We start from the raw sequence: 27,134 nt of genomic DNA, 5'->3' as shown, positions 1-27,134 counted from the left end.
GACTGGAAGTTAGAAGGTGTGGGGCCAGGATACAGTGGTGACTAGAAGAGATTTGAGTTGGAATTACTCTTATTCCAGTGAATGAAGATATGATATTGTAAACAAAAGCAATACTGAAATCTTGTTCTTGTTGTGCAAAGAAATGTCGTCGACTGTTTGATCCAGCAAGGCGGGCGGGCTCAAAAGGTGATGAACTTGAAGAAAGGGACACTAGGACTTACAGGGTGATAAGTCAGGTCCTCGAGTTACACGAAAGAGGGGTGAAGGGACGAGAAGCTCAGGAGTGCCACATTGTTGCCCTGTGTGCTGAGGTAACAGTAACAGGGTGGGACCCTAAATGAGAGAAGCCCTGGACTGAAGGCAAAAAGGAGCTTTATTCCTAGTAACTCAGAGCGAAGCCTGTAACTGGCCACGGTAGCTGGATAGGTGTACCCTTGTTGTTAAAAGACCTTAAGTGGAAGGGAAGATTGCTATTTTAGGCGGACCTCGAAGTACTGGTGGGGTGGGAGTTTAAGAGAGTCCTGCTCTTCGACACAGAGAAATAAAAAGCAACAGGGGGAATCTGAGAGTCAGAGGAGGGGTCTGTCGCAGCTGCCTCCAAAATATCAAGATCTTTCATTACTTTTTAAATCTCATTGTCTTTTGCATTCCTCCCTCAAGAGGCTCCATAAAATTATAGAAACCAATGCTCTTTTCAACTTTCCACAGGCATTTTCCTGCCACTGTAACACTTTAAATTTTCTTTTACTGTACTATAATACCTACTTTGCTTCAAGTAAGCCTGTTATTTTGTTAGTCTCCAACTCAGCAATAGCCAAGTTGCCAACTGGCACCAGGACTACAGCAGCTGTTTCTCCTTCTGCACATTGAGGGTGACCACATTCCCATTTGGGACATTCTGCTCTTTGTTTGTGGAGTTAGATAGATAATTTATTACAGTCGGAGACCAGCTTATAAAACACACTAGGGGGTACAATCCCAGAAGGAAAACAAACATTTAAAACATTGAACAATAGTAAATTAAGTGTATAGACACTTAAAAACTTTAAGATAAGCTACCACAGAGAAATGACCCAGAATCACCCATGGAACCGAGTTTGGGGATTTTCTTATCGAGCTAGTTTGAATCGGGGGATGGTCTGCGCCTACAGATCTGTACACAGAATCTGGTGACCATCCGAGTCATCTTATGATCTTTGCCTAACAGGAAAAGGTCAAATTTTTGCTTTTCCGAGAGGTCAGCAAGCCTCACCAGCAGGGGATCAATGGTCTCACTATGTGCCTCTTCATAAAAGGGACATCTAAAAAATAAGTGCTCTGGGCTTGCTACCGGTATATCCCCCAATGAACAATCTCTGAGCATATAGGACTTTTTTAAAGGATCCTTCCAGGACCGGCGAGGGCAGAGCCGAGCTTCTGGCAAGTGTAAAAACCCTTCTTGCATTTTTGGATACGAGAAAGAAGAGATATGCTGCTGGTGCAGCTATATATCTATCCATTTCTCCAGTTTTACAGTCGGGGCACCTTGAGCAGTCCTGTTGTCTCTCAGTGTCTATGATTCTTTGCCTAACCATAGCTTTTGCTTGGCTCAGCCCCAGACTTAGAAGGGCTTGAGGGGCAAAACCCAGTTTCTGAAGGGTGTTCAGGACTGCTATCTGCCAGCCTGACTGGAACTGGTCGCAGATCTTTTGCTTTTGCCACCCTAATTTATTCCAACCAACATTTTCTGGGATAGGCGTTCTTTTGGTGGATTATTGGGTCTTTGTATTCTTTTTTTAGGGCACGGACGGCAAGGTAGGCTTGCTGTCTGACAGAATTTTCGGCTGTCAGGGCGGCTTTGTGGGCATTTTGCAGGGCTCTCTTGGCCTCAAAACAGGTGTGATCGAGCCAGGGTTTATTTGATGTTATTGCTTTGGTTGGCCTTTTCTCTGTGGTATTAAAAAGATGGGGTTTTAATTGTTGGAGCAGGCTCTCATAATCAGAAATTGGGTCCTCAAGCCTAGGATTATTCCCAGAACCTATTAAAATTGTATGGAGTTTTTCAGAGGTTAGAATCTCCTTCAGTTTGGAGTCAAGTGCGGGGGTCCATTTGACTTAGCAGCCTGGTCGCTCTAAAGCAGGGGTCAGCAAACTTTTTCAGCAGGGGGCCGGTCCACTGTCCCTCAGACCTTGTGGGGGGCCGGGTTATATTTTGGGGAAAAAATGAACTAATTCCTATGCCGCACAAATAACCGAGAGACGCATTTTAAATAAAAGGACACATTCTACTCATGTAAAAACACCAGACAGGCCCCACAAATAACCCAGAGATGCTTTTAAATAATAGGACACATTCTACTCATGTAAAAACATGCTGATTCCCGGACCTTCCGGGGCCAGATTTAGAAGGTGATTGGGCCGCATCCGGCCCCCGGGCCTTAGTTTGGGGACCCCTGCTCTAAAGCAATGATCTCTGCAAGGTCAGGGGCGTCTTAACCATAGAGGCTAGTGGTGCGGGGAACCATGGCACCAAGTTCTGGAGGGCACCAGGGAAGAGGCGGAGGCTGGGCATGGCGTGGCGCCTCCTGGCATCAGCTCGCCACCCTTGTCTGCCTCCGCCATGCCGCGCCGCGCCCAGAGCTGCCTCTCTGCCAGAGGAACCGCCCTCCAACCCTGCCTACAGCCCTGCCCTCACCGCCCTGCCCACCTCCACCATGCCGTGCCGTGCCGTGCCGTGCCCGGAGCTTCCTTCCCGCCGGAGGAGCTGCCCTCCAGCTCCTGCCTGCCCAGAGGGAAATGTGGGGGTGGGTGGGGGGTGCCGGAGGGATTCTTGCCCCACGGCGCCAGATAAGCTTAAGGTGGCCCTGTGCAGGGTATACTGTTCTCTGGAAGGGTGACTCGTTTTTAAGAGACACCTGCAGGTGCAAAGGGAAATGGTCCCCAGTCTGTGAACTATTTTTGTTAGCAATTCGCTATCAGCCAACATATAGTCGATTGTATGTGGGGTTGATTTTAAATAATTCTTTTACACTTGGTGCCCAAGAATGCCTTCAGCCTCTGAGAGGGTTGCACTGTTCTCTGAAGCAAGGCAGAAGAGCTTATGCAATTGAAACCATCTCTAGAGTCAGGCTGGGAGGAGGTGACATTAGATTAAAGGCTGGGAGGAGCTGGAGTCAGAAACTGTTGACTTGGGTTTCACAGGCGATAACGAGGAAGTGGGGGAGGGGGGAAGAGGAGATAAATAGCAGGAACCAATCGCTTTGAAAACTCTTTCTGTTTTGCTTCTTGTGGGCTTGGTCAGCAGCAGATATTTATTCCTGCACTGCAGAACATAGCTGCTAGATTGATTCTGCCAGAAGGTAAAAAGAATTCTATAATAATAATAATAATAATAATAATAATAATAATAATAATAATATATTATTTATACCCCGCCCATCTGGCCGGGTCTCCTTAGCCACTCTGGGCGGCTTCCAACAGAAGAATAAAACACAATAATCTACTAAACATTAAAAGCCTCCCTGAACAGGGCTGCCTTCAGATGTATTGGGGGAGGGAGAAATATTGGGAGGGGGAGGAAAGGGAGAGGGTGAGATGGGGAGGTAGATTGGGGGAAAGAGAAGGAGAGGAGGAAGGGTGAGAGGGTGAGATGGGGAGAGGGAGAGTGGGGAAAGGAGGAGGGGAGGAGGAAGAACTGAGGGCAGAAGAAAAACATTTCTAAAATAATAGGACTGCTTTGTTTGTTTGGGGAAACCCCTAGACTACATTTGGGGGGCATGAGGGAGGTGGGGGAGAATGTTCCTTGTGCTGTCAGAACATTCTCCTAACACTGCTAGGAATACAACCCAAAGTTCTCACCCCCTCATTCAATATAATAGGGCAGGGGTGGCAAACTCCCAAGAGACTGCGATCAACTCACATAATTAAAAACTGGCAGTGATATGCCCCCTTTTGGGGGGGTTCAGGTCAAAGTTGTTGAGCTTTTTTTTAGGGAGCAGGACAGCCCCAAACTTTGAGACTTCAAGCAAAGCATAACCTCTAGGGAGTACTCCGTACTGTATTCCGTTCTGCACATCATGCAACAATGGAGGGTGGGCCATGGAGCAGGAGCCGGATTATATTTTACCAACGCTGAGGAAAGGGACCCAGCGATCAACTGCGATATACCAAAACCTCCCAGGGATCTACCAGTAGATCGTAATCGACTTCTTGGACATCCCTGTAATAGGGAATCTAAAAATGGCTATACTGTTGTTCAGGCTTCAGAGAAAAGTGGGAGAAATTTGCAGAAATATGAGCCTCTCTGGATTAAGCTTGCCAAATTTTAGGCAGGTCCATTCAGAGGGTTTTTTGCCAGACACATTTATTAAAGTGGGTCAGACCTCACCTGGAGTACCGTGTCCATTTCTGGGCACCACCATTTCAGGAGGATGTTGACAAGCTGGAACGTGTACAGAGGAGAGAGACCTTTCCTCATAAGGCTTGGAAACCAAGCTTTATGAGGAGGAGGAGCTGGGTATGTTTAGCCTGGGAAAGAGGAGACTGAGGGGAGAATACGATAGCCCCCTTCAAATATCTCAGAGGCTGCTCTCTTTCACTTTTTCTCAATGTCAGTCCAGTGGGGCAGTCCTATATTTGCATAGTAGTTTCCCAAGTTTAGCGGAGGAAATTGGGGGGGGGGGGGTTAGCCTGCATGCCTGAGACCCTGCTGATTCCTAGATCCAGCAAGGGTTAAAATCTTGGTCATGGCCCCTTAAGTATGGGTCAGGAGTGTGGCGGAGTCAAGCTACAAAGGAGATGGAAGAAAGACAGGCTCTGACTCTTGACAGTCTGCAGGAGGAAGCAGACCCACCCACCCCCTTTCCTACCAAGAGTTTACTGAGACAGAGAAAGCACAGTTAGTTTCTAAGAAGGTGGCATAGATGCTAGGCAACCAGATAGGCTTTAAAGTGTAGAATTTCCCAACCCTCAATCCCAAAGAGCTGAAATGGTCAGATTGCAAAGGAAGGGGAAAAGGGGAAAACAGGTTTTCCTCTTGTGACTGAAATAATGACTCCAAGTAACCAACTGTTACATTGCATTGCCGGACATTGCAATTTAAGGAGGATGTTGACAAACTGGAACGTGTGCAGAGGAGAGCAACATTTCCTCATAAGGCTTGGAAACCAAGCTTATGAGGAGGAGAAGCTGGGTAGGAGGAGACTGGGGGGGGGGAATATAATACAATAGCCATCTTCAGCTATCTCAAGGGCTCCTCCCTTTCACTTTTCTCAATGCTTTCCATTTCATCAAGTAGATGTAGAAACATTACTGTAATCTTTTAGACAAAAAGAAGCAATATTTCATAAATGAATTTTCCAGCTCTATAAATTAGTATATGTAAAACCACCATTAGGGCTTTTTTGGGGGGGGGGAGAGACTATACTAGTATGGAAGCAAAACTGCACCTTTTAAAGACTTCAAGAAGAGATAATTCATTTCTCTGCTCTGTAATTTTGTCTCCACAGAGGAATTTTGGGACATTGATGCTATGGCAAAAACTGATGCTGTGATGAATTTTTTTCTGGCAAAAGCACAGAATTGACGCTTCAGACACTGAAGAGGCTTTCGTTTCATTGGGAATAAAAGGAGTCACAAAGACAATACAGGGAAGTGAAAAACATATTAAGTACAGCTTGGCTGGACAAAGTATCCGATTAAAGCACACAATTAAGTGGTATTTAAAAAGGGTATTTTCTCACCACATCACCTAGCCAAACTGTGCTTGAATCTGTAATCCAGTGATCTGCTTTGAACATATATCAAGAAATTGCAAAACTCAGTGTAACTAGAGCTGGGTAGCATTTACTGTGAGGTCTGTGAATCCTCCTGGGAGAAAGAAAAGATGGGTTTCTCTGAAATTGAAATCGCAGAGCAAAAACTCGCTATGAATCCACATGCAGCAGAGAATGGGGGAAGTTGTGGATTCATACATAATGGAAGCACGAAACAAGCAAGAGGAGTCTTCTCTCAGAAACTGAGCCATTTCCCATATGGTAAGTGAGTTCTAATGAGAAAGGTATGAGTTATGGATTTGCTGCTGGGATGAGAGCTGCAGAATGCAGGCCAACTAATCAAATTCATGGAGACTCTTAATTTGTTCAGGCAATTAAAAGCCATTGGAAAAGGATGGGTACATAGACACTTGTGTGAAAATTGAGGAAGGCTTCTCAGGCTCTTCTTAGTTCCTCTCTCAGATGGAACAATCCTTACACAGGCATGCATAAGGATAAGGTTGTGAGGCTGTCCTTGAGCAGAGAGGTTCCTGGCTGTTCTTCCAGTTCATCTTCTGTGTACACCAAGAATGGAGAGCTTGTGGCTCACCAGATGTTGCTGGATTCCAACTCCCTCCCATCACTCCCTGCCAGCTTGGCCAATGTAGACCAAAAACATCTGGAGGACCACATGGTCCCCATTCCTGCTGCACACAGACTGATAAGCGAAGAGACCAGAAATCTGCAAATGCAGGCGTATGGTCCACAGCATGTTGTTGTTGTTGATGTTGTTGTTGTGGTGGTGGTTGTTATATGATGCCCATCTGATTGGGTTGAATGGTATACATTACAGTAGAGTACATACTGACATTTACCTGTATATTTGAGTGGGTGATTTATACTTTTTAAAATATATATATATATATATAAAATTCTCAGCAAATCGAGAAACCAACGATACTGTGCAAATCCCCTGGCAGAGAACCCCTGCTCGACTGACTTCACAACTTTGCGTTATGCAACATTATTTCAGAACATATCTTTCGAAACATATTGGTTGCTCTTTCTTCCATGAACCCAATCTGACCAACCAAGTGTTGACATGTTTGCATGATGGTGACATGGCATTAACTGAAAAAAAATTATCTGCTGAAAGCAGACACTCAGAGCTGCATATTGCTGATGAACCACTTTAACTGTCAGTTGTTCCATCCTCAGCATGTAATTACATAATATAGCAACCTTAGTACATCTGCTAATCCTGGTCCGTGAACTAGAACTGCTATTTTGACTTATTTGGGTGAGGCAAGCTTGAAAATTCACTATCCTGTATTGAATGAATAAAGCTTCTTCTAGCACAGGAAAATGTTGTTTGGTTGAACAATTCATTTTAACGCATTTTGTTTTGCACATTAATGGACCTACCCGTGATGTGTTGGAACCAACTCTTATGTCATACAGAAATGTGCAAGAGCTCAAACTGTATTCCCTTAATGGTTTGTTTTATAATTAAAACTAAAATCCAAAGAACAGTTCCCACACAAAATGTCCTTGCACAGACAAAACAATCTCAGCCTTCTGCTGCTTCTTGAAACTTCTTCTCTGTTCTTTTCTGTTTCTGGAACAAATGATTCTCACTCACACACACATAATATCCAACATGAACAAAATATCCCATTATGTTTCTACATAGACAGAGATTCCCTTCTGTCACTTTCATGCTGCCAGCAACAAAAACTTTCAACTTCTGTTTTGAGGGCAATTCAGAGGCTCTAAAAGGGATGGGTAACTGCAGGGCCGGATTTTGGTTTGATGAGGCCCTAAGCTACTGAAGGTAATGGGGCCCTTTATATGTCCAGCTGTCCTTTGTCAACAACAAATTGTCGCTGTTTTTTGTGTTGAATATATGCTATATGGTAATTTATGGACCTAATAGGTATCTAAAGCCATTTCACATAACAAAATATGTATTTTATCAAAAGAATTGATACAGAAATGAGCAAACCAGTGACATTTTAGGGAGCAGGCTAGCAGACGGGGCTCATTACTTACATCATAGGATGTAACACAACACAAAACACTGTTTCTGTATGTAGGTTTTATTTTATTTGTTTTTATCTTATATCTTGGAAATGTACATCCAGGGGTTTTTTCCTTTAATTTTTTTTTGGGGGGGGGCTTAAGATATTGGGGCCGTAAACTATAGCTTGTTTAACTTATACATAAATCCGGCACTGGGTAACTGTGACCTGCTAGATGTTGTTGGACTACAATTCCTATTACTTATGACCACTAGCAGTGATGGCTAGGCCTGATGGGGGTTAAGAGTCCAGCAACGTCTGGGGGGCTTCAGGTCACCCCTGCTCCAAAGACCTGTGTACACAGTTATAAGATAGTAGTATATGACACTGCAGCTACCTTGAATGGCTCTGTTTTCTGGTAACAGTCTTTGCAGCCAGTGGATTTAACAAGGCTGCCACGATTAGGCAATTTACACTGACAAGCATAACTTCTGGGTGTCCATCGTAGCAGGACAGATGTTCCAACAGCTGCATTGCCAGGAGATAGGCTACTTACCTGTTCTGGATGGGATTACAATCCCTCTAAAAGAGCAAGTGCTCAGCCTGGGGTATACAAACAGTTAAATTTCAAATTTCCCTCCTTGCACATGCGTACATACATTGGCTAACAGTTAATTCCCTGTTCAGGGAAGCTTTTAATGTGTGATATTTTAATGTACTTTTAATTTGTTGGAAGCCACCCAGGGTGGCTGGGGAAACCCAGCCAGATTGGCGGGGTACAAATAATAAATTGTTGTTGTTGTTGTTTTGTTGTTGATGTTGTTGTTGTTGTTGTTGTTGTTGTTGTTGATTCACACAATGGGTTGTGCTGCCCTCTACAGGTATCTTCCTGCATTGCCTATGTGGCATTTGGCATGTATCACATTCCATTCAGTTCCTGCAGTCCCTTCAACTTTTGCTCTTAAAGTCCTTACTTTTTGACATAGAAACTGGATTACTACAATACTGTATGTGGGGCTGCCCTCCAGCCTAGCTGTGAAGCTCCATATTTTGCAGAATGCCTAGACCTCTGATGGAGGCAGACGGTTGGCAGCATGTGGCACTTCTGCTAAAATGTTTGCAATGGATGTGTGTACATTGCTAAGCCAGATCCAAGGTCTACATATATAAAGCCCAGAAGAAGAGTTTGGATTTGATATCCCGCTTTATCACTCCCCTTAAGGAGTCTCAAAGCGGCTCACAATCTCCTTTCCCTTCCTCCCCCACAACAAACACTCTGTGAGGTGAGTGGGGCTGAGAGACTTCAAAGAAGTGTGACATTAAACATTAAAAAAAAAAAAAAGAAGTGTGACTAGCCCAAGGTCACCCAGCAGCTACATGTGGAGGAGCGGAGACACGAACCCGGTTCCCCAGATACGAGTCTACCGCTCTTAACCATTACACCACACTGGATACCTTAAGGGCCACCCGAGCCCTTATATATCAGCTTCATCACTAAGATCATCCACAGGAGCACATCTGGTTGCCTCCATGTCTCAGAAGTCCAAGTGACCTCAGGTAGAAGTTGGGCATTTAGCGCCACCAGTTCAAGCTGTGAAAGGCTCTTCCAGCAGAAGTACGTCAGGCATCTTCACTTCTGACTTCCAGGCATCTCTTTAAGACCTTTTCTTATGCCAACAAGTCTATAAAGGACTTGCCCGCCCAGCATCTTGTTGAAACCAAGGAAACATTAACACTTTATTTCCCTCTGCAGGTCTGAGCAATAAAGGAAAAGAGAAACTTCCTTTTAGTGCACTAACCGTGAGCTTGGTGGTTAATGCCATTCTGATCCTTATCATCATCATCCTCAGCATTCTTTTATCAGGTAAGTGAAGAGCCATTTTGCTGTAGCTTCTGCCAGGTTCTCTACAGGCCACCTGCTCTCACAACTCTCCTCTCCTCAGCAGCTTGAATAGCTTTATTGGTGTTCACTTGAGGGAGCCTGGAAGCAGTTATGGATGGGGACCCACATTCAGTCAATGTAGCCTTCTTGTACTCTAATAATAAACCAATATGTCCCCACATGGTTAAATTTCAAGTGATTCAAACCACCTCCTGCAATCTGATGCCCTTCTTGCAAGAGCAGCTGGTGTGCTGGGATGATGCTGGCCTCCTGGCAGAAGCATTGTCGTTGCTTACCGGGTCTGTGTGGAGTGGTTTGAACCCCACAGCAGTGGTGCCAGAATGGCTCCAGCAGCACCCACGCTGCCCCAACCTTGCTGCCTCCCTGAACCACCAAAGTAAGCAGTAGTGATGCCCCTGTCTATAGGCGTCCCTGCCATTTTGGATTGTATATCGCCATGGATATATGATAGCCAATGGTCAGGGATGATGGGAGTTGTAGTCCAACACAGAGGCGTCCTTCCCATTGGGTTTACTGGTGCGTTGCACCAGGGCGCTGGGCGCTCAGGGGCGCCCCAGCAAACCCAGTGGGAAAGACAGCTCTGCCCCAGCAAGTGGGAGAGCTGTGCAACTTCACCCAGCAGGGCCGCGGAATGGGCGACTAAGGCCGGGCGCGCACCCTTCTCCAGTTCTGCGGAGTGGCAGGAAAAGGCTGGAGAAGAGCTCCGGCGACCAATTGCAGAGCCGAGAGAAGGGGCGCCCGCCGGGGATCACGCCCGCCTCCCAGGCGGGGCGCGCACACCAGGGAGAGAGGAAGGCTGATCACTGCACACCCGGCTGGCCGCCAATCGCCTCCTCCTCCTGCCTCCGAGCCTCATCGGGGAGGCTCCGCCAGCCGGGATGGCTCTGCTGCTGCGCCCTTCCACGCCCGCCCACTGCTGCTGCTGTCACTGCCGCTACCCGGGCCAATCGCTCCCTCTCAGCCTGACCTACCTCACAGTGGCGCTGTGAGGATAAAATGGAGCAGGGGAGAAAGCGGCGTACAACTTACTTTGGGGTCCCCCCCCTTAAAAAAGGTCAGCAACTCTGGGTAATGGGGGGGCGCCGCCGGAGGGATCTTTGCACCACGGCGCTGGATAGGCTTAAGAGAGCCCTGGTCCAACAACATCTGGAGCCATAGCTGCCAAGTATCCCGTTTTTCGGCATATTCCCAAGCCATTCCTGGTGCTGCCACGGATTTTTTATATCCCTTAAAACTCCCGGATTTCAAAGTAAGCAGCTCCAAGTCCCTCCCCCTGCTGGCCAGGGACTGGGAAGACCTTGCCTCCTTGCAGAGAAAAGCCTCAAAGCGAGCGGGAGCCGTTTCCCTCTTTGCTTTGAGGCTTTTCTTCACTCCGCTTGCTTCTCCCTGCACGTTCAAAGGAACAGCTGTTGTTGTGCCTCCCTCCTGTAGCAGATAGCAGAGATCGGAGATAACACAGACTCAGTCCCTGCAGGCTGAGATTAGTTTGGTTGTTGGGGGAGGGAGTGGAATGCAGATTCAGAGTCTTCATTGCTACCCTTCTGGTTTGTGTGTATCTGTTGGGGGGGTAATGCTCTGAGGTGAGGTGAGTGTGTTTTTTGGAGGCTCATTGGCTTTTGTGCACTTTTAAAAAGTTTGCTTTCCTTGTTTTACTCCCTGCTTAATTAATTTGTGTGTATCTTGGGGGGGGGGTTGTTTGTAAAACAATAGGATTAAGGTCTTTTACTCAACTCTGTTCATGTTATAACATTTTTGCTGTGAAGAAGAGGCATGTGATCTCTGCTGAGTCAAATTCAGTTTTGAGAACTGCAAAAGTAAACCAAGCATCTGTGATAATATCTTGTAGGCAGAGAAAACTGCCCAATAATCTTACAAAAACCTCTGGAAGAGCAAGACATTGTGAATGGATTAATAGATTTCCCCCCCAAAAAAATTAAACATATACAGCCTTATTCTACATAATTAAAAAACTAATCTTTATTTCATGATGGAATAACCTTTGGATGGTAATATATTTTCCTCGAAAAGCATTTCATTTACAAAAATCCGATTTTAATTAAAAAATGATTTAAATTTTTAAAAATCTGATATTTATTTATTTATTTCAAGATCATTGATTTTTTTTATCTACCCTGCAATTAACAGTTCTTTCTAGTCTGGCCCTCGGTATGATTTAATCCTAATTGCTGCTGTTTTAAAGCTCACTCTGGCTGGCAGTATGCAACAGAGAAAGATGGATTGCTTTTGGCTCCTCCAAATTACAGTTAACATTTTCAGATGCAGCAGGCAAAAAGTAAGGGTACTAATTTCCAGAAACTCTAGATGTTCCCTAGGTGTGCCAGCCTTGTCCTAGAATGTGTCTGGCTGCTATGTAAAATATCAGATGATCTATTGTTTGAAAAGCACCAATTCCTCTCTCTAGGAAATTAGAATTCTCTCAATGCGTTCTCCTGTATCTAAATTAGGCCAGACACACACTTCATACCTGGAGATCAGGATTTTATATTTCTTAAGAATGATGGTTATTTGCATCCAGGGTGTCTGCCTGTACTTGATGCTTCTTAACAGGCAGAAATTCAACATGTAAAGATTTCCTCTTCACTACATGTTCACACTAGGGAAATGTAGTATCTGAGCTGAATGCTCACCTGTTGCGCAGCTTTTAAAGGTACAGCACCCAAGCCAGAGTCCCACATATTTTTGAACAAGATAGTTACCGCTGAGGACTCCTGATCCCTTTCCCTTCTCCCCTTTTCATTGTATGTCTCAGAATTATATTATATATAGGTGGTTTATATGATTTTATTGTTATATATATGCCAATAAAGTTGTTGAATTGAATTGAACTGACCAACCATGTCAATTCTGCTCCCCCCACCACAAAAATCTTGGCTACGCCCATGCTGAAAGGCCAGTAAATGCAGAGTCTAAAATTACCAAATTGTTTCTGGTACCTGAACACTTTAATAGCAACAAGTTATTAAAAAAACTATCCTACCTCTCACTTCAAAGATGCTCAAGCTGGCTAACAAACAGTAATACACACAGAATATTACAGAGGTGTCTCTCTCATATTTTTAACATTTTAACATTAACATTTCTAACATTTTAACAAATCAGTTCCGGTTATTGAGACATTGAGAAGAAAAGGGGGGAAGAGGAGGGTGGGATGGGGAGATGGATGGGGCTGGTGTCCATTCTGAAGGTGGGGAAAGATGATGGTGTGTAGCCTGGTGTAAATTAATTTGTAGCCTGGGGGGATTACCGTGCCCTGCTGTGTGGACTGTCCCTGAGAATCGTAGACTGTCTCCGGGCCAGGTGAGGGTGCTGATCCCTTATTTTCAAATCCAAAACTTGGCAGCTATGTCTGGAGCGTCTTGCAGAAGTGGCTTGTTTTGAAAGGATTCCAGCACCAGATGACAAGGCTTGTACAGATGTGTGCATTCGCAAGTACAACTTCCATCAGTTGTCACCATGGGAGTTGGAGTCTAACAACATCAGAGGACCTCTGGTTTCTCATCCCTAGTATAGGCAATGCAGGATATTAGTATCAGATTCTGAAACTGATTTAAAAGGGACCCACACCTTCAGAGCCCACACCTGCACTTTCAAAGAAGTCTGAGACTGTCCATAAAAACTGCGACTGCCTCACTGCTCATCTTGCCTTCCAGAATACACGGGGGGAATCTGTTTTACTTCCTACAACCATCTCATGCTGGCTATTCGAACACATTGGTAGTTTTTTGAACGGTAGTGATTGTTGTGACGTGGGGTTTGTGATTTCAGCTCTCTTGACATAACATGCTGGAGACAGTTCTCTAGTAACAGCTCTTTATTAAAGTGAACAAGACTGAATGTGAGAGCAGGAAGGCTACATTTATAGGGACAGGGGACTGGCTAGGAAGGGATACATTTTGGAGGGAACAATATCAGGCAATCACAGTGCTGCCTTTTGGAGGGAACCAATAAGACAGAGGATCCAAATACAGCAGCTTAAATGAACCAATAGTAGCTGTACCCTCTGGAACCAAAAGGCAGTTACTTTATCCTAATGCAAATACAGACAATAATAATACAGATATAAAATCCTTTGACTCAATACACAACACCCCTCCCCCCCTAGTGAGCACAGCAGACGTAATCCCTCAGGTACTGTGGGGTCCTACAACTTCTACCTGATCTCCTGACAACAGGTGTTGCAGGTTCTGGATTGGGTGTTACCTGTGGTGGAGGGGCTGCTATAGGGGTTTCGTCAGGAACAGATGGAGTCCCAGACATCTCAGGGTCCCCTACCTGTACCTCGTCATCCTGAGGACTAGCAGACCCTGGTTCATTTGCTGAAGCCCCTGGTGACTGCACCTCTGGGCCATCTTCACTCTGGTCTTGCAGCTGTGCGTCATTAGCCAGGGATGAATTATCTGACTCCTCCCTGCTGAGTGCCCGGCGCCTCAGCTGATCTATATGTCTCTTCCAAACTTGCCCATTTTCCAAGGTCACATAATAGGACACAGGTCCACTAGCCCGGGTGATCACACCGGCCACCCACCGCGGACCTCGTGAATAGTTCCTCACCCAGACCAGATCTTCAGGGGCGAGATACCTTGTTGTGTCAGTTTCATCCTGGGGGGTTGCTCTTGAATTACGGTTTGGCATTTTATCTGGGTGGACATAATCCAGCACCGTTACCAGTCTTCTACCTAAGAGCAGCTCGGCTGGCGACTTGCCCGTCGCAGTACACGGCGTCGCATGCTGCAAAAATAACATTCGTGCAATGCGAGCCGACCAGTTACCCTCCATTAAGCGCGCAATGGATTCTTTGGCTGTTCGTACCATGCGCTCAGCCTGCCCATTGGAGGATGGGTGAAAGGGCGCGGATGTGACCCCTCTTATGAAGTTATCAGCCAAGAATGCCCTGAATTCTTGGGATACAAAAGCTGCCCCATTATCTGATACAATGGTCTCAGGTAACCCGTGGGTTGCAAACAGCTGCCTCAACACCTTGATTACGGCAGCTGATGCCATGCTAGGGACCATCGCCACTTCTAACCATTTGGAATATGCATCAACGATAACCAAAAAGACCTTCCCTTGGAATGGCCCAGCAAAATCTATGTGCAGCCGGCTCCAGGGAGTCCTGGACTGCTCCCACCAGTGGACTGGTGCTCTGGCCACTTCTGGCCGCACCTCTTGGCATGCCTTGCATGTTCGTACCCATTGTTCTATGTTCTGGTCCATTCCAGGCCACCACACATAACATCGGGCTAGCGACTTCATCCTGACCATTCCTGGGTGTCCCATGTGAAGCGTCTCAAGAACCCTGTTTCTCAGTGGTGCTGGGATGATCACCCTATCTCCCCATAGGAGACAACCCTTATGCATGGACAATTCGTGCTGCCTTGTCGCATAAGGCCTGAATTTTTCTTCATGCGGACCACCTGGCCACCCCCTCCCCACCCAAGTGAGCACACGGGAGAGAACAGCATCTTTCCTCGTTTTCTCAGCTATATCAGTAGCTGTTACAGGAGCCCCCGGAAGTGTTTCTAGCATCATAATGTGCTCCGCCGGAGCAGGATCCTCATTGCTCCCGCCAGGAAGGGGCAATCGACTCAGCGCATCAGCGTGGCACAACTGTTTCCCCGGCACATGGGTCAAGGTGTACTGGAACCCATTCAGGAATATTGACCAACGCAACATTCTGGGGGAGAGAATTTGTGGCGTTTGTTTGTTTGGGTTGAACAACCCTAACAGTGGTTTGTGGTCCGTTTCAATGGAGAAATGGCGACCGTACAAATAATCATAGAACTTTTTGATTCCTGACACAATTGCTAGTGCCTCTTTATCAATTTGAGCATAGTTGCGCTCCGTGGGTGACAACGTACGGGAATAGAAAGAGATGGGCTTTTCCGACCCATCCGGTTCCCTATGACTCAGCACAGCCCCCAGGCCATATTGAGAGGCATCACATGCCAGGACCAGCGGCTTCGACTCATCATAATGAGCAAGGACGCTCCTGCTACTCAGCATTTCTCGCAAGGAGTCAAAAGCCTTCTGCTGCTCCCGCCCCCATCGCCACACAGTCTTTTTCTGCAAAAGTCTATGTAATGGTTCAGCTACCGAAGCTTTCTGGGGTAAGAATGAATGATAAAAGTTAATAAGTCCCAGGAATGACTGCAACTCCGTCTTGTTCTGTGGTCGTGGTGCCTCGATGATGGCCTTAATCTTAGCATCTGTGGGGTGGATGCCTGATGCATCAATTTTAAACCCCAAGAAATCCACAGTTGGCACCCCAAAACTGCATTTTTCTTTTTTCAGTTGCAACCCCACCTCCTTGAACTTGAGCAACACTGCACGGACACGCGCAACCAGTTCCTGTGGGTCTTTTCCAGCAATCAAAACGTCATCAAAAAATGGCAAGACCCCCGGCAGACCCCTTAACAGGCGTTCCATGAGCCCTTGAAAAATCCCTGGGGCCACACAAACTCCGAACTGTAATCTGTTAACTCTGAACGCCCCTTTATGTGTGACAATAGTCTGTGCTTCCGCTGATTGTGGGGTTACTGGCAGCTGTTGGTAAGCTTGTGCCAGGTCAATTTTGGCGAACACCTTGCCCCCAGCCAGTTTAGCCAACAGATGTGATACGACTGGAATGGGGTATGAGTTTCCCCTGAGTGCCTTATTGATAGTACATTTGTAATCTGCACATATCCTGACTTCCCCATTTGCTTTAAGGGGCGTGACGATTGGAGTCTCCCACTTAGCAGAGTCCACGGGTGAGAGAACTCCCTGCTTGACCAATTTATCCAGCTCTGCCTCGATCTTGGGTTGCAGTGCAAATGGCACTCGCCTTGGTTTGAGTCGGATTGGGGCCACCCCGGGGTCCAACTCAAAGTCAACTGGGGGCCCTTTATAACAACCCAGTTTTCCATTAAAGAGACCAGCAAATTCCTTGCATAATGCCTCGCTCATCTCAGGGCAGGTTTGGATTGAATTAAGCCCTGAGATACTCAGTCCCAGGGCGGGGAACCAGTCAGTGCCCAGGAGACTGGGGCGACTGCCCTTCGCAATCACCAGTTTGAGTACAGCCTGTTTGTCCCGGAACTGTACTCTCACGGCACACATTCCCATAACATGGATGCGGCCTGCTGAGTACGACTGCAAGGTTGCCGGGAAGGGCTCCAGAGGGGGCAACTTACCCCTGGGGAAGAATGTCTTCGCAGTCTGGTCCGACACGATGGTGAATGCAGATCCGGAGTCCACCTCCATGTCGCACTGCTGACCCTCAATCTTCACCTTGACGTGTGCCTTGCCTTGCGCTGGAAACTGCACGGCCCTCCCGTTGATCTCCGTTACGTAGTGGCAGTCCTTTAGAAAACGAGGTGCTGTGGGCGGTCTGCGATGCTCCAGTCTAGGTGCTCCTGTCGCTCCCGACGCCGCCGATCTACAGACCCTGGCGATGTGACCCGTCTTTCCGCACGTCCGGCACATAGCATCCCTGAAACGACAACTCTTCCGCTCATGGTTTCCGCCACAACCTGGGCAACTGCCTCGGCGATCTTTGTGCACTGTGCAGGCCTGACGCACCAACTCAACCCCACGGACTGGGCTCTGGCTCGGAGTAGCCTCTAGCTCGTCCATGGCATGTGCAACTTCTATCTGTGGCTTAGTGGCCTTGCGACTGGCATCAAGCTCCTCTCTTTCATAATTCTCCGTGGCGGTGGCCTCCTTCAAGGCTGAAGCAAGGGTAACCTCTTCTTTAGCCACGATGCGTCTTCTGGCTTTCTTGCTGCTCAGACCACCAATAAACCGATCCAGGAGAGTCTCTTCCAGATTTTGGAAGCCGCAGTGCTGAGCGAGCTTCCGGAGTTCAGCCAGAAATGCGGATACAGACTCCCCAGCATGCTGCTGCCTCTTATGGAACTCCATCCGCCGGGCCATCTTGGTCTCAGTAGGCGCCAAGTGGCTTGTTAGGCAGGCAAGAATATCTTTGAGAGATGTCTCACTCAGCTTCGCTGGAGCAAGTAATGCCTTGGCCAGCTTGAAGGTCTCAGGCCCACAGTAGCTCAGGAATGTGGCCCTTCTTTTGCTGGCATCGGTGATCCCTTGAGCCACTGCAAAGAACTCGAAGCGTTCGGCGTAGTCTTCCCAGGTGTGGGGCTCTGATGGCTGGAAGGGCTCCAATACCCTTGGACTCTCCATTGTCCTAGCGGGCAGGGTCGTCTTCTCAGCTGGCCAGTGAGTCTTGTTCTCAGCTGCAATCCGGACTCTGAGGCAGGGTTGTGTTTAACCGCTCCTCAGCATTCCGGATCCCACCTTCGTCGCCAGTTGTTGTGACGTGGGGTTTGTGATTTCAGCTCTCTTGACATAACATGCTGGAGACAGTTCTCTAGTAACAGCTCTTTATTAAAGTGAACAAGACTGAATGTGAGAGCAGGAAGGCTACATTTATAGGGACAGGGGACTGGCTAGGAAGGGATACATTTTGGAGGGAACAATATCAGGCAATCACAGTGCTGCCTTTTGGAGGGAACCAATAAGACAGAGGATCCAAATACAGCAGCTTAAATGAACCAATAGTAGCTGTACCCTCTGGAACCAAAAGGCAGTTACTTTATCCTAATGCAAATACAGACAATAATAATACAGATATAAAATCCTTTGACTCAATACACAACAGTGATAACTCCTCAAACTACAGCCATCCTCACAGTAAGGCAATCCCTTCATAATCAACTAACTTTCAAGTTGTGTAGAGTTTTGATTTGTTTTCCAGTGGACCAACATTGCTGCCTTTGCATTTTGTGTATCTTGAGACCATCTGTCATGGAAGTCATGGAAAGGGCAGACCAGTAAGGAAGCTGGACAAGGAGTTTTTCTCTCTCTCTCCTAAATAAGGACGAATACTAATAATATTTATTTGTGCAGCTGAAGCCATTACAAAACAAAAGCTAAACAAGAGCAACAGCCACAGAAATGCCTTGCCTCATGGCACATACAGTATAACTAAGTCCAGTGCCACCTAGTGACTAAATTGAATATGTATTTTTGTCATGGGAAGATACAATTCTAATCAAAAGCTCATCTCAGGGAGAGTCGACTGGACTATGGCTGTGTATTTCATGGATAGTCAATTGAGGTTGACTATCTATGGATGAACCACAAGAGAAGCTGCTCCATGTTCTGCAATCTCCTGAGTTTGTGGACAAAGATGGGCACTGGGCTTTCTGCCCTCCCTCCTACCCTCATTTCCCCACCCTTATCCAGCCCCGCCTGGAGATTATGGGGGTTGACCGGAGACCTCCTGCACACAGTTTTTGTGTGTGATGTATTTGCAATTTTGTTGTTATACTATATTTTTATGTGATTGTTCTTTAGATGCTTGAGATGTGTTCCCATTTTCTTTGTTGCAAGCTGCTTTGAGCATGATTCCTTTGGGGGAAAGGCAGCACACAAATAAAATGTTGATGAGTGGAGTACATTGCCTGGCTTTTATTTTGGGTAGGACTATTTATAAGCTATGGATAGTGATCTGTCTCACTTTCTGATACCTTTCTAGGGAGAAGTTGTGAAGTATTGCCAACAGCGCAACCTTCTCCTTCCACTCCAACTGAGTGCTGTCCGGACGGCTGGATTGGCTACCAAAGGAAATGCTACTATTTTTCAGAGAGTGACAGAAATTGGACTTATAGCCAGAATTACTGTGACTCTTTTAATGCCTCTTTAGTTGTGATTGACTCCCAAGAAGAGATGGTGAGTGGAAAGATACAGAGCACAGACTGCAGCCCCAAATGGAGTTGATTCTCCACTTGGATGAGGGTTGAAAATGTATTCACACTTCTTTTCTGTATTTAGAGCTTCTTGAGACGGTACAAAGGTCCTGCTGACCACTGGATTGGTCTCCAAAGGACGGATGACCAGGAGCCTTGGAGATGGATCAATGGCACCATTTTCAATTTCTGGTGAGCATTCACAATGAAAATGTTTTTTAAAAAACAAGTGTAACAGTTAAAATAGTTCGAGTCAAATGATCAAGGGAATGCTTGCCCAAACAGGTGTGTTTTGAGGAGCCACATATGCAGTTTATATATATATGCATGCAGTTTATATATATATGCATATTACTGTTTCTCCGAAAATAAGACATAGCCATAAAATAAGCCATGTTGTTGTTGTTTAGTCGTTTAGTCGTGTCCGACTCTTCGTGACCCCATGGACCATAGCACGCCAGGCACTCCTGTCTTGCACTACCTCCCGCAGTTTGGTCAAACTCATGTTCGTAGCTTCGAGAACACTGTCCAACCATCTCGTCCTCTGTCGTCCCCTTCTCCTAGTTCCCTCAATCTTTCCCAACATCAGGGTCTTTTCCAGAGAGTCTTCTCTTCTCATGAGGTGGCCAAAGTATTGGAGCCTCAGCTTCACAATCTATCCTTCCAGGGAGCGCTCAGGGCTGATTTCCTTAAGAATGGATAGGTTTGATCTTCTAGCAGTCCATGGGACTCTCAAGAGTCTCCTCCAGCACCATAATTCAAAAGCATCAAAATAAGCCATAGCAGGATTTTTAAGCAGTCAATGAATATAAGCCATGCCCCGAAAATAAGCCATAGTGATAGGCAGTTTAACCTAATAATAATAATAATAATAATAATAATAATAATAATAATAATAATATTTTATTTATACCCTGCCCTCCCCAGTCGAAACCGGGCTCAGGGCGGCTGACACCAGTAAAATTACAATAAGACATAAAGATAGAAAAACAATTAATTAAAATACAGGTTAAAATACAATTTACATTTAAAATTTTAAATGCAGCCTCATTTTTAAAAAAGGCCCAAGTCAAAACCATAAAGGAGGAAAACATAGGGGTCAGACTGAGTCCAGGCCAAAGGCCAGGCGGAACAGCTCCATCTTGCAGGCCCTGCGGAAAGATGTCAAATCCCGCGGGGCCCTAGTCTCCTGTGAGAGAGTGTTCCATCAAGTTGGGGCCAATACTGAAAAGGCCATGGCCCTAGTTGAGCACAATCTAACCACCTTATGGCTCGGGATCTGCAATGTATTGTTATTTATGAACCTTAAGGTCCTCTGTGGGGCATACCAGGAGAGGCGGTCCCGTAGGTATGAGGGTCCTAGGCAGCATAGGGCTTTAAAGGTCAAAACCAGCACCTTAAATCTGATGCTTGTAGGTTAAATAAACTGTATCATAATTAATAAAAAAGACATCCCCTGAAAATAAGCCATAGTGTTTTTTTTGAGGAAAAATAAATATAAGACGGTGTCTTATTTTCAGAGAAACACACACACACACACACACACACACACACACACACATATATATATATATATATATATATATATATATATATATATATAGTGCCAGTATTCACCATGAAGTTCTTAGAGTAAGTGCCATGCTTTTAACATTTGGAAAAGAAGAGAAAAGAAAAGAAAAGAAAAGAAAAGAGGTGCAGGTACTGAGTACCCTTGAGTACCTCTGAAAAAGCACTAACCTAGTGGCATGCGGTCAGCAGACTAGAGGGACAAGGCTACCGTAGTCCCCTAAATGTTCCCAGTAAATAAGAGTATTGAAGTATTAAAGCCTGGCACCTCCTTCCCAAAGTCAGGGAAGCTTTTGCCTGGCTTAGTGATGTTGGACGTCACAGTGTCATATTCCCCACCCCCACCCCAATGGCAAGCTGGCATCACTTGCCCTAACTGTTCCCCTAGGAAAATTCACTGCACACCACTGTCATAGGCACATTTGTAGTTTCACAATTGTTGCTAGTGGTCTGCCTGAATGTTGAGGAACTGACTAGAAGCCTTCTCGCTTGCTATACACAGGACCTTGTGGTGAGCACCACACATTTTCAGTCATAGTAATTTTCAGTCATAGCGCAGCAAGACTTTGATGTTTCCTTCCTAGGCCAAATTCTAAAGAAAATATTTTGGTGGAAAAGCTGCCTAGAAATATGAATATATGAATATGAATGCAACTGCCTTCTTCAGGTGAAAATTTGCTTCTCGGCCTTCCTGCACTTATGTTTGGTGTTTCTTCTGCTGCTTGGTTTTATGCTGATTCCCAGGGATATTTCTATGGATATTTTCTATGGATTGTCGTTAATGGATTGAGGTTGAATTCCAACAACACAGAATTACAGTTTCTGGGGGGCGGGGGGCGGGCATGTTTGGGGGATTCCCTGGTCCTGAATGGAGTAACTGGGGCCCTAAAAGACTAGTTGTGCAGCCTTGGGGTCATCTTGGACTCATAGCTGTCCATGGAGCTGCAGGTCCATTCTGATGGCTCCATCTGGTATGCAGGCTGAGATCCTACCTGCCTACTCACTGTCTCACCAGAGTGCTTCATGCTCTGGTTATTTCCTGCTTGGAACTGCCTCATATAACTGATCACAAGATGTAGCACATGCACACCATTTGAGTGGCACTGCCCATTAACTTTGGGGGGCAGCCCCCTCCAATATTTTATTGGGGGGCCAAGGGATATCGGCACCTAGGAGTTGGCTCCTGTTATGCTAACCTTTAAAGCTCTAAATGGCCTTGGCCCTGTATACCTGAAGGAGCATCTCCATCCCCATCATTCAGTTCGGACACTGAGATCCAGTTCTAAGGGCCTTCTGGTGGTTCCCTCACTGCGAGATGTGAAGTTATAGGAAACAAGGCAGAGGGCCTTCTTGGTAGTGGCCCCCGCCCTGTGGAACGCCTTCCCATTAGATGTCAAGGAGATGAAGAACTGTACAACCTTTAGAAGACTTCTGAAGGCAGCCCTTCATTGGGAATTTTTAATGTTTGATGTTTTATTATGTTTTTAATATTTTGTTGGGAGCTGGCCAGAGTGGCTGGAACAACCCAGTCAGATGTTTGGCATATTAATAATAAAAATATTGTTATTATTAGTTACAGGTAGGTAGCCGTGTTGGTCTGAGTCGAAACAAAATAAAAAAATCCTTCAGTAGCACCTTAAAGACCAACTAAGTTTTTATTTTGGTATGAGCTTTCGTGTGCATGCACACTTCGTCAGATACACTGTGTGTGGTATTTAAGGTGCTACTGAAGGAATTGTTATTATTATTTCAACATATGTTCTGTTTGATATTTTAGGTTTGATATTCGGGGAGGAGGAAAATCTGCTTACATGAACCATCAAGGTGTTGCCAGCTCTAACGGCCGACATGAAGGACCCTGGATCTGCAGCAAACCAGTTCACAAATCCGAAAGGATAGTAGATGCAGGGCCGTAGCTAGGGAGTGGTGAGGTGGGCCCCTGCCAGGCGCGCAGACGAGAGGCTTCCCACTGCTATCCCTGCCCACCAAATAAAGAAGATTTTTCTGTATTTAGCTCCTGCTTTAAACCTGTGGGTTTGGCCCCCTTGATATTGAGGGATGATTTTCAATCATTGTGGGACAGGGAGGTCTTAGACGAAGTACAGACTTGCGGACTGTCACACCTTTACTTGGAGTCTATGACATACAGTCAAGCTAGAGCCGTGATTGCTCAGAGATTGGGCGATATTGCTAGACATTGGTGTGGGTTTATCTATATTAGAGCTGCCCATGTTTTATTTTAGGGACCCAGGTGGCACTGTGGGCTAAACCACTGAGCCTAGGGCTTGCTGATCAGAAGGTCGGCGGTTCGAATCCCTGTGACGGGGTGAGCTCCCGTTGCTTGGTCCCAGCTCCTGCCAACCTAGCAGTTCGAAAGCACGTCAAAATGCAAGTAGATAAATAGGAACCGCTACAGCGGGAAGGTAAACGGCGTTTCCATGTGCTGCTCTGGTTTGCCAGAAGTGGCTTTGTCATGCTGGCCACATGACCTGGAAACTATACGCTGGCTCCCTTGGCCAATAATGCGAGATGAGCGCGCAACCCCAGAGTCGGTCATGACTGGACCTAATGGTCAGGGGTCCCTTTACCTTTACCTTTTATGTTTTATTTTAGTTTTTAGATGTCTTAGATGTTTTAATTTTGTACTGAGAAATATATCTTTTCGAAAATGATGTATAGATGGTATTTAACACCAGTAAAACTTGCTAAGATTTACCATAATCAAGACAATAAGTGTTGGAAATGTAAAAAGGTGGAAGTAACATTCTATCACATGTGGTGGACTTGCCCATTAGTTAAGGATTTCTGGGAAACGATTTATAATGAATTGAAAAAAGTGCTGAAAAACACTTTTATTAAGAAACCAGAGTCATTTCTACTGGGTATAGTAGGAAAAGAATTGCCTATGAAAGATGTAAATTTGTTCTTATATGCCACAACCGCAGCCAGAATATTGCTAGCAAAGTATTGGAAGACACAGAAGATACCTACAGTGGAAGAATGGCAAATAAAGATGTTGAGACTATATGGAACTTGCTGATCTGACCGGAAGACTACGCAACTGGGGAGAGTAGAAGGTGGAAGAGGAATGGAAGAAATTTAGAATTTACTATAAAAAATATTGCAGAATTGATGTATGAGGAGAATTATAAGCAATTGTGAAGTTGCAGGTTAAGAAATTAAGTGAGATATAATGGAAAATAGGTTAGAATATCATAATGAGTTGTAAAATTGAGAAAAGGATGTTGTAATTGTAATTAGGTTTGGAAAATAAGATATAGAACTTGCTAAGAATGTTATGCAATGAACCATTAGAAGGGGGACTTGGGGAAGTCCCTTACCAAAATGAGAAAAAATGGAATGTATATTTTCTCGCCAGATTATAATAATTTAATAGTTTAAGTTGCCGATCTGTCATACTCGGTAATTCCTGTGATTTCCATTTTTTTTGCAATCAATATTCTCGCCATGGCCATCGCATAACTTACTAAACACCTATCTATAGGCTTAATATCCTCAACACCTATCTATAGGCTTAATGTGTACCATGAGGAATTATTATTGCAAGAACGGAGACAATTTTTACAGTCAGAGGACATGAACAGTGTAAAAGCAGAGGAAGACAGTACATACAATGCATCAAATGATAGTGAGATTGGAAAACAAGATGAAGTTCAACAGGAAGAGATAGAGGAAGGAAATGAGGAACATGCTCAACAAGAAAAATTGGAATCTATTCCCCCTGTATTGGGGGAAGGACAAGAAATTCTTGGACTGACCAAAGTGATGGAACTTTTTGGAGTACAGAAGACACGCAAGGAAATGGTTGCGCAAAGGAGTGGGAAAATTCAGGGGGGCCGTAAGGAAGGTTGGACTGTAAAACATTGGAAAAAGGGGGTGGGGTGAAGTAAGAATGGACAATTTATTATTAGGATAGATTAAAAGGATTGAAAACTGGACTGATGACTATGGAATTTGCTGGACTGAAGGGGGTTGGCTGGGGCCAGGGGAAAAGCAGGTATATTATCAAATAGTGGTGCCTCGCTAGACGAAATTAATTCGTTCCAGGACTCAATTCGTCCTATGAAAATTTTGTCTAGCGAGGCACCGTTTCCCATAGGAATGCATTAAAAGTCAGTTAATGTGTTCCTATGGGCTCCGGGGGAACGGGTGGCGGCGGCGGCGGCGCTTGCTCTCTTGGCTCGGGGAAGGCAGGCAGGCGTTTCCCCAAGCCAAGAGAGCAAGCGCCGCTGCTGCCAACGACAGAGCCGGATCGGACGAAGCTTCAGAAGCTTCGTTGGATCTGGTTCTGTCGGGCGGGGTGGGGGAAAGGCAAAGGAACGATCCTGCGCCTTCCCCCCACCGCTGCCAAGCCCCATGCCGGTTTTTCGCGGCGAGAAGCGGCAGCGGGGGAAGACCTTCCCCCGCCGCCACCTCTTGCCTGCCTCCCCCGGCACGGAACGCAACTGAAGACCTCCGAAGTTGCGTTCTGTGCCAGCTTTTCGCAGCTAGAAGCGGCGGCGGGGGAAGGTCTTCCCTGCCACCACCTCTTGCCTGCCTCCCGCGGCACAGAACGCAACTTCGAAGGTCTCCGAAGTTGCGTTCCGTGCCGGCTTTTCGCAGCGAGAAGTGGCGGCGGGGGAAGGTCTTCTCTGCCGCCGCCTCTTGCCTGCCTCCCTCAGCACGGTCCGATGCTTCGCTACTCCCTCCCCCCGCCCGACAGAGGCAAATGCTGGATCTGTCGGGCGGGGGGAGGGACAAGCGGAGAACGGGTCCGATGCTCCGCTACTCTCTCCCCCCGCCCGACAGAGGCAAATGCCGGATCTGTCGGGCGGGGGGAGGGACAAGCGGCTCTGAACCCCGTAGCCGAAGTGTGGTAGTGTGGGGGTGTTTTGCCTCCTTCCTTCCCCAAGCCAAGGGGAAGGCAGGGCAAAAATCCCTGGCAATTTTTCGCTGCACGCTGGACTTTGCAGTCGGAGGTTTGTTTTTCTATGGCCACGCTTCGCAAGACGAAGCGGCGGCCATAGAAAACCTCGTCGTCTTGCGAGGCAACCTCCGATCGCAAAATCCATTTGTCTAGCGAAAAATTCCTCTTACAGGGCATTTGTTAAGCAAGGCACCACTGTATATAGTAAATTAAAATTTGGAATGATCAAATGGTTTAAAAAGAATGGAAGTCCTTGGAGGATAAAAATATAGGCAAGGGAAGAAAAGAAAGATTGATTAGATGGAATTATGATAAGATTCGGAAATAAGAATATTAAATTTATAATGTGATTTTGATAGATAGAATGGGAATAATGATAAGAAATCTGTTAAATGAGAATTGGAAATGAAAATCGGGGTAGGGGGGAGGTTGGGGAAGCCCTTACAATATTTATTGAAAATGAATGACCATAAATAGTCCCCCCCCCATTTTTCTTCTTTTTCCTTTTTTAGGGGGTGCGTGGGTGGGTTTTCTTCTTAGTCGTTTTTCTTTTTTATTCTTTTTAAGTATAAAATTAAAAAGTGTATTTGGATTAATCGTTGGGTGGACACTCTCCTTCTTTCTGCCTTGTCATCCTGGAGCTCTCTGGTGGCAGGAGGGGGCACTGGGGTGGGGGAGAGGGAGGAGGGTACAAATCCAACTATAAAATGGAACACCTTCGACTGTCTACTTGCACGGGACGCTCTCGTGGCAGGGGAGAGCCCATGGAGGGGGGGGGGAGAAGGTGGAGAATATGTTATGTATGTATTGTTTTTGTAATGTGTAAAATCAATAAAAATTATTCAAAAAATATATATTCTCTTTTAGATCATAATTAGGGGTAAATTTTATATCTCGCTTCCACAAATTTTCCCAATTCTTTAACATAATTACTTTTTCCAGATCTTGGCTCCATTTTATCATCAAGCTTTTTGTCATTCCTTCTGTTTCCCATTTTAATAATATTTGATACAGATTTTTAATCACTTTTTCTTTAGTTCCTAATAATATTTTTTCCAATTCTTACATCTCTTTATCAAAGCCTACTTTTTTTATCAAGCATAAATCTTTGGTTAATTTGGAAATATTGTAAATATTTAGATATTTTTTAATTTCCGAATAATTTTAAACTCCCCTCTTTTTCTTCTAATAGCATTTTGTACGTTGGCCATTCATTTC

The 27,134-nt window shown here is 45.7% G+C and overlaps 2 protein-coding genes across 9 annotated transcripts in view; one reads left to right on the top strand and one right to left on the bottom strand.

Moving 5' to 3' along the window:
- LOC118081057 (C-type lectin domain family 2 member D) overlaps positions 1-24,577 on the top strand; it is a 73,508-nt gene extending 48,931 nt beyond the window's left edge. For all 8 annotated transcript variants that reach the window (XM_060271194.1, XM_060271195.1, XM_060271190.1 and 5 more), the window contains exons 2-6: positions 5,487-6,014; positions 9,507-9,617; positions 19,210-19,403; positions 19,506-19,612; positions 22,767-24,577. In XM_060271194.1, coding sequence (XP_060127177.1) covers positions 5,864-6,014; positions 9,507-9,617; positions 19,210-19,403; positions 19,506-19,612; positions 22,767-22,905 — 702 coding nt within the window. In that variant the 5' untranslated portion in view covers positions 5,487-5,863 and the 3' untranslated portion in view covers positions 22,906-24,577. The remainder of the gene's footprint in view (positions 1-5,486; positions 6,015-9,506; positions 9,618-19,209; positions 19,404-19,505; positions 19,613-22,766) is intronic.
- Positions 13,503-18,328, bottom strand: LOC132591687 (uncharacterized protein K02A2.6-like). Its single transcript, XM_060271186.1, has one exon. It carries the CDS (start codon positions 17,850-17,852, stop codon positions 13,776-13,778), a length of 4,077 nt encoding a protein of 1,358 aa, XP_060127169.1. The 5' UTR covers positions 17,853-18,328; the 3' UTR covers positions 13,503-13,775.
- Positions 24,578-27,134: the final 2,557 nt, after the last annotated feature.

The sequence above is a fragment of the Zootoca vivipara genome, chromosome 2 (assembly GCF_963506605.1).
Source record: "Zootoca vivipara chromosome 2, rZooViv1.1, whole genome shotgun sequence".
In the NCBI taxonomy this organism is placed as follows: domain Eukaryota; kingdom Metazoa; phylum Chordata; class Lepidosauria; order Squamata; family Lacertidae; genus Zootoca; species Zootoca vivipara.
Note: the sequence above shows the minus strand (reverse complement) of the source record. Positions and strands in the feature narration are given on the sequence as shown.